Source organism: Balaenoptera musculus, chromosome 4, assembly GCF_009873245.2.
Source record: "Balaenoptera musculus isolate JJ_BM4_2016_0621 chromosome 4, mBalMus1.pri.v3, whole genome shotgun sequence".
Lineage (NCBI taxonomy): Eukaryota > Metazoa > Chordata > Mammalia > Artiodactyla > Balaenopteridae > Balaenoptera > Balaenoptera musculus.
Genome location: NC_045788.1, coordinates 63,892,505 through 63,900,426, shown reverse-complemented (window position 1 = coordinate 63,900,426; position 7,922 = coordinate 63,892,505). Strand labels below are relative to the sequence as shown.

The following is a 7,922-nucleotide window of genomic DNA, read 5'->3' as shown; positions in this document are numbered from 1 at the left end:
TCAGTAAAACAAATGTACTTAACTTAGAGGGCTCTTAGGAAGACTGAGATAAGATACGTAAAGGTGCTTTCTTTAATCGGTGCCCAGCCCACAGTAAGCATTCTATAAATGTAAACTGTCATTATCATTATTGTTACTGATTAAAGCGTGCTGACCTTACCAGCAGCTAGTGGCTCTGTGGAGCAATGGAAAACTTCCTAATACCCTGAGTAGAAAGGCGCGACACCACAGAGCGGCCGGGTCTGGCTCCACGTTCCAGCATCAAAAACCCTCAACCTCAGCCAACTGTTTCCCAAACCGCGGAAGAAGTACCGGGTCGCTCTAGCAACGTTGTCCTCCAGCTCTCGGTGGTGCGAGGCCTTGCGCTTGCGCAGTGGGTGAGCGGCGGGCGCGGGCCGGTCTGGCGGGCGAGGCGCGGCTGCGCGCTGGGAGGTGCGGCCGGGTGGCCCCTATCTTCGCAGGTAACCGCGCGCGGGCCGGCGCCGGGGAAGGAGGGAGGAGTCCGTCACGCTTCGGGCTCGGGCTGGGGAGGCCGCCTTCGCGCTCGCCAGGTCTTGGGTCCTCTACGGACTCTATCAGCTGGGGCTTCTCGGTTCCCGAAGTGCGATCGGGGCGCGCTCGTGCGGCCCACCCAGAGTCCCATCCTGGACCGCGTCCTACCCCCAGAGAGCGGACGAGGTGGCGGCGAAGCCTCGGTAGGACCGCCTTGGGCCTCACGCCGGTCCCCCTGCCTGAATAAGCCGAATCCCAGCGCATCCCAGGGGAGCTTTTGAAGAGGGAAGGAGCCCCAGTTTATGTTTACGAATTTAGCCCTCTCTAGTTTCGTGGTTAGAATAGAGGGTTCATCCCCAGGTTCTGGCTTTTGATTGCTAACTTCAGGGACAGGGGTCAGTATATCACAGAGCAGCCTATTTTCACTTTGGAGCGGACTAAGATCTTCCTCATAGAACTTTCATTGTCTGGTGTTACTCAGGGGGACGCTAAGCCATTCCCAATTTGGAAGACAGCTGCCATCTACCCTCTCACACCCTTCTTTTGGGTTTATGCTTCCATGATCCTACACCTGGTCCTTAGGTGGCCTTCCATTTGAGGCCAGTCATTCTGGTAATTCTCTTCTGGATTCACTCCTATTTTCCAGATTCTCCCAAAACTGGGTTCCTAAAATACATTTGTAAGTAACACAGTTCTCAAGTCAGACAGACCTGAATTCTAATCCAGGGCTCTGCCAACTCAAGTATGTGACTTTGGGTAAGTCCCTTAACTTTTCTAAGCCTCAGTTTTCTCATCTGGAAATGGGGATAATCATATGTATCTCCAGGTGGTTGTCCAGATGAAAGGTGAAGAACATGAAATACTTAGAATACTACCTGGCACATAGTAAGCACTCAATTGATGTCAATTACTTTTTGAACAGAGAATTCCCAAAAGAAGCACAATTTTCTTAAAGTCAAATGCAAAACATAATAGCAATAAAACAGTTTGATATAATCAAATTGGTGGAACAATTTGATATAATCATTTTGGAAAGCAATGGTTATGTCAGGAGCTTCAGAAATCTCAGTTACTTCATTTCACAAATGCACATCTGAAAATTTTCTCTGGGAATTAATCATAATGCAGAAAATATGCAGAAAGATGGTAATTATAGCATTATTTATAAAAGTGAAAACATTTAAACTTTTTTTAGTGGAAAATTTTAACACACACAAAAGTAGAATAGGTAAGTGAACCCCCATGTATTCATCATCCAGCTTCAACAATGATCAATATTTTGCCTATCTTGTTTTTGTGAAAAATCTTAAACCTACAAAATGTCTGAAAATAGAACAGTTGAATAAACTGGGGTACATTTATTTAGAGTGCTATTAAGCTTTTAAAATAAGACAAAATTGTATTACAAAATAATACAGAATACATAGTATTATCACAACTATGACAATTCAAAAACTAATATCTAACCTGTGTAGAAAAAAAGACAGGAAGGAAGTACAGTAAAATATTAACTAGTTTCCCTTTGGTGGTGGGACTGTGGATGATTTCCTCCCCTTATATTTTTAGATATTTAACAAATATTTCATAAAAATCATGTATTGTTGTTATAACAAACAATGAACAAACAAAATCTAAAAATATTGCATCTGAACTAAGGACAGTAGAATATGCCAGAGCAGGTTCACTGTTATAGAGACTAAAGATGCTTTGACTTTCCTTGATCTATTTTTGCAGCCTACATTTACCTGAGCATTCTTGTCTGCCACCCTGTGCTAGTGCTTCATATTGAGCTCATATGGTCAGCTAACACGTCCAGATCTTTAATCGGTCATCCTCTATGTGTAAGTGATTGGACTTTGAATTTTATTCCCTTATTTTGACTAGTGTGTCCCCTCAGGATAGAGCAAGATTTCTGATGGTGATAGGATGGCTCTTTCCCATTTCTTCTTTTCTTTGTCCTGAGCAGGCATCTATCTCATACCTCATGCGTTTACACACTCTTCCTAGAACAACCACTTCGAACAACTCAAGTGAGATAGTTTTGTTTTATCACAATATTTTTCTTGCTCAAATAGATTATAATGAGATCTGACCAAAAATCTATTCTGCTTTTGTTTGATGAACTAGATCCACTTTTTAAATTGACATAGTACATTTAAAAACAGTTAAGGGAGGGGTCACCTTACAAGAAAATGTGTAAATGAGTTTTATTTCAAATTAGTTTGTGAAGAAACTTTGTTTCCTAGGTATGCAAAGAAGCCTTTTCACACAGATGTCCTTAGAGATAATATGGATCAGTCCGGAGTTCTCCTCTGGGTGAAAGCAGAACCCTTTATAGTGGGCGCCTTGCAGGTCCCCCCTCCATCCAAGTTCAGTCTTCACTATCTCAGGAAGATATCCACCTATGTGCGAACCCGGGCCACAGAGGGAGGTTACCCGCGCCTGTCCTGGTCTACATGGAGGCACATTGCGTGTGGAAAGCTGCAGTTGGCTAAGGATCTGGCATGGCTTTACTTTGAAATATTTGATAGTCTTGCAGTGAAGACACCGAAGGAGCGCCTGGAATGGTCTGAGATTCTGTCCAACTGCATGTCTGAGGATGAAGTCGAAAAGCAAAGAAATCAGGTATGGATTTATGTGTACATGTATGTGTGTTTAATTACTTTGGGAAATAAACTATTTAAAATTTTTGTACTAGCTGTACAGTGTGCAGTAAGGTTTTAATGACCATGTGATGCCAAAGCACCATTTAAGTTTTAGCAGTTCCAGTTTGGCAATATTTAGTGAATTAGTCCTTACTTAGCAATCCTTATTCACTTATTTTTAAAGCAGTAATGTTATAGAAGCCCTGTAATTGGAAGAGGGAAATATTTTCATTGACATTAAAACTGTTGAGGTACATGAGTGTTTATGAACTGCTGACATGTTACAGTCCGAGCACCTGACTCTTTTTAAGTGAGCGTCTGCTATATGCTGAGATTTAAAGATGATTCGAACAGCAGCTCTGACCTCATGGAGCTCATAGACTAGTAGGAGAAGCTGGTGTGTAAAAAAGTGCTATTTAATAGACATTTCTCCAAAGAAGACATACAGATGGCTAACAGGCACATGAAAAGATGCTCAACATCGCTAATTATTAGAGAAGTGCAAATCAAAACCACACACTGAACTCTACTCAGTACTCTGTAACGACCTATATGGGAAAAGAATCTAAAAAAGAGTGGATATATGTATATGTATAACTGATTCACTGTGTTGTACAGCAGAAACTAACACAACAGTGTAAATCAACTATGCTCCAATAAAAAAGAAACCCACGTTGAGGTATTACCTCACACTGTTCAGAATGGCTATCATCAAAAAGTCTACAAATAATAAATGCTGGAGAGGGTGTAGAGAAGAGGTTACCGTCCTACACTGCTGGCGGGAATGTAAATTGGTGCAGCCACTATGGAAAACAGTATGGAGGTTCCTTAAAAAACTAAAAATAAAGCTACCATATGATCCTGCAATCCTACTCCTGGGCATATATCCAAAGAAAACTCTAATTTGAAAAGATGAATGCACCCCAATGTTCACAGCAGCGTATTTACAATAGCCAAGACATGGAAGCAACCTAAGTGTCCATTAACAGATGAATGGATAAAGAAGATGTGATATATTTTGATATATATATGTGATATATATATGTATGTATATATATATAATGGAATATTACTCAGCCATAAAAAAGAATGAAATAATGCCATTTGCAGCAACATGGATGGACCTAAAGATGATCATACTAAGTGAAGTAAGACAGAGAAAGACAAATATTATATGATATCTCTTATATGTGGATCTAAAAAATAGTACAAATGAACTTATTTACAAAACCGAAACAGACTCACAGACATAGAAAACAAACTTGTGGTTACCAAAGGGGAAGAGGGGGAGTGATAATTTAGGAGTATGGGGTTAACAGATGCAAACTACCATATATAAGATAGATAAACAACAAGGATCTGCTGTATAGCACAGGGAACTATATTCAATATCTTGTAATACACTATAATGGAAAAGAATCAAAAAAAAAGAATATAGATATATTACATATGTATATATGTATAACCTAGTCACTTTGCTGTACACCTGAAGCTAACACAATATTGTAAATCGACCATAGTTTAAAAAGTGCTATTTAATCGTATGGAATGTACAATAAAAGTATGCATAAAGTACAGAAATAGAATAGAGAAGAGAATGATTAATTCTGGTGATAAGGAAAGACTTCACAGAAAAAGTATATTAATCAGGGTAGGCTATTACAGTAACAGGTGATCCCAGCATTTTAGTGGCTTGGTGCAATAACAGTTTATTTCTTATTCATGTAGCAGTCCAACATAGGGCATCTGGTTGGATGAGTCTCTAGGCTGCTGTCATCTAAGCAATGACTCAGGGATCTAGCCATCTTCTGTCTTTTGGAGCCACTGTTATACTAGGTTAAAAGCAAACAAAAATGAAATTTCAGTGGCTTACAGTAACTAAGGTTTATTTCTTGCTTATTTTACATTTAGGCTGCACCTTAGCTATGGCTCTTTTCCAGGCTGTGGCTCTATGTGTCTGCCCATTTGGAGACTCAGGCTGAAGAAACAGCTTCTGTGTAGGTCATGTCTATTCTTGGGATAGAAGGGAAGAGCAACAGAACAGGAGAAAAGTCTTGATGCCTCTTAAAACTTTTGCTCAGATGTGACATAAACTACAACTACTTTTGTTCCATTGGCCAAAAGCTTTGTCACATGTCCATGCCTGAAATTAATAAGATGGGAGGTAAACTACCTCACAGGAGGCAGGGAAATCCCATGGCCATGGGAAGGACCGTGTAAGCCTCTTGGAGGATGAGGAAGTGAACAATTGCAAATAAAATACAGTTTGCCACAGCCATTCCCACTAGGGCCTGAGTCCTTCACTTCCATTTCTTTGGGATAGTTTTCGGGAGGCTTAAAAGCGGTATATGTAAACCCACCCACATTCCATTGACTAACCCAGTTATGCCATATGTAACTTCAAAGGAGGCTGGGAAATGCCATCTAATTGTGTGCTCAGGAAGGAAAGGCATTTCGTTAGCATCTAGCCCGTCTCTACCACATGGTGTAATATCTAAACAAGGTTTTGGAGATTGAAAAAAAGTTTGGCAAGCAACCAGGAGGAGAAGGGCATTATAGTTTTCATTAATTAAACATTTATTGAGTGCCTACTATGTGCTAGGTACAGTAGTGGGTGCTGTATATACAGAGATGAATAAAACCTTCAAGAAGCTCCAATTTTTTTGAGTGCTTACTATGTACTAGTTTCTATGCTAGTTACTAGGAATATAAAAATGAAAAAGAGAAAGATCTTACAGTCTCATGGAGAGGCAGGTATATGAAGGAATAATGATAATATAACAAATAATTGTTAAATAGAAGTATGTATAAAATCAGGGAATTACGTTGAGTGAAAAAAGTCAATCCCAAGAGGTGACATACTATATGATCCCATTTATGTAACATTCTTGAAATGACAAAATTATGGAGATAGAGAACAGATAAGTGGTTAGAGGCTAAAGAAGGGGTGAGGTAGGGTGGGAAGTGGAGCCACTAGTATAACAGTGGCTCCAAAAGACAGAAGATGGCTAGATCCCTGAGTCATTGCTTAGATGACAGCAGCCTAGAGACTTGTCCAACCAGATGCTCTGTGTTGGACTGCCACATGAATAAAAGACTATAAAAGGGCAACATGAAGGAACCTTGCGTGGATGGAAGTGTTCTGTACCCTGACTGTATCCGTGTCAATACCCTGGCTGTGCTGTTGTATGATAGTTTTACAAGATGGGAAACTGGATAAAAAGTACATGGGATCTCTCTGTTCTTGCAGCTGCATGTGAAACTGCAGTTACCTCAAAAAGTTTAATTAAGAAAGTAAAAATTTTTTTAAATATATAGATTCATGAGGTTCCACACTGACAGCTGATTGAATTGGTAGGTTTAGGTGATCCTGAGAGTCCATGTTTTTAAGTTCCCTAGGCATACTGATTTTTAGCCATGTTGGGAGTCAGGGTGAATATAGCTGTAGTCCCAGATGTATTACTTCACTTTTTTGCCTCTCTTGTATGTGTATGGGAATGGGTATATGAGGATAATCATGAGCTTCAAATCCTGAGCTTCAAACCACACCCTTCTTCAAACAAGAAATAACTTAACATCTGGCAGACCAGTAGTATTTTTCTTTTAAGTCAAACACCCTTTTAAGAATTTGATGAGAACCTGAGGCCTACTCCCCCACAAAATGCATATACACCAAAAAATTACGTACAATTTCAGGTGTTGCACTGATATCCTGAACTTTCTTGATAAGTTTGTGATCAGGTTAAACTAACCTCTGTGTCTTGATTAAATTTCCTTCTTCCTTTCTTTCATCTATTTGTTCATTCAGATTACTAAGGTTTTTTTTTTAACTGTAATTTTAAACTTCTGAAATAATATACTTTAAAAAAGTATGTACTTCATCCTTTCCACTTCATCAGTTTTGGGAGAGAATGACTATGGCCATAGATGCTACATAGCTTTCTGAGAAAGTAAGTGACTCCAGTTTAATTAGTTTTAGAAACTCCTACATCTGGGTATCAGAGACATACATATCCAATGCTAGCAACATTTCCACATTTGTCTTCTTAGGATCAGCACACGGTTGTGAATTTCTTTTACTATGTCTACTTAGTTACTATATCTAATAGTGGTTGATGTTGTTTTAAGACATGTGTTCATCATTTATTTTCTTCTTGGACAGCTTTCAGTGGACACCCTACAGTTTCTGCTCTTCTTATATATACAACAGTTAAACAAGGTCTCCCTGAGGACATCTTTGATTGGAGAAGAGTGGCCTAGTCCCAGACACAGATCTCAGTCTCCTGACCTGACTGAAAAATCCAGTTGTCATAATAAGGTACTGTTTAAATTATGATCTCTTTCTCTGAAAGGGACAATTTGTGAGGGAGACAGTTTGCCTTCATTAAAAATTGCTTTGAATTACTTATATAAGCCAGAGATTTGTTGGCTTGATTTGTTTTGTTTTTTCTTTCTTTTCCTAATTATAAAACAAAATCAATATGTGCAGTCTTAATCAAGATAGAGAACTGATTTCAGTTCCTTCAACGACACAAAAATCACTTAGATAATTTTCAGGCAAATCGTTCACTCTTCTCTTACTAGCATTCCCATTTTTGCAAATGTTAATGAATTTGATTTTGCATGATTGTAGGCAACTCAGTTAACTTCTCTAGCTTGGCTTCTTTTCTCTAAATGGAGATGATAATGCCTATTTCTGAATGGCTGTGAGAATTCAGTAATATATAGCACGAGACTTGTTGTATCGTAAGCACCAGTATATGGTGACTTTAGTTTGTGCTATTG

At 39.2% G+C, this 7,922-nt stretch overlaps 1 protein-coding gene across 8 annotated transcripts in view; it reads left to right on the top strand.

Annotated features, from left to right (window-relative positions):
* Positions 1–371: 371 nt before the first annotated feature.
* Positions 372–7,922, top strand: part of TBCCD1 (TBCC domain containing 1) — a 20,988-nt gene continuing 13,437 nt past the window's right edge. The window contains exons 1-5 of one of the 8 annotated variants that reach the window (XM_036851407.1): positions 398–461; positions 1,139–1,248; positions 2,227–2,333; positions 2,739–3,117; positions 7,300–7,455. In XM_036851407.1, coding sequence (XP_036707302.1) covers positions 2,782–3,117; positions 7,300–7,455 — 492 coding nt within the window. In that variant the 5' untranslated portion in view covers positions 398–461; positions 1,139–1,248; positions 2,227–2,333; positions 2,739–2,781. The other 7 variants (XM_036851409.1, XM_036851411.1, XM_036851412.1 and 4 more) reach the window with 7 other exon arrangements.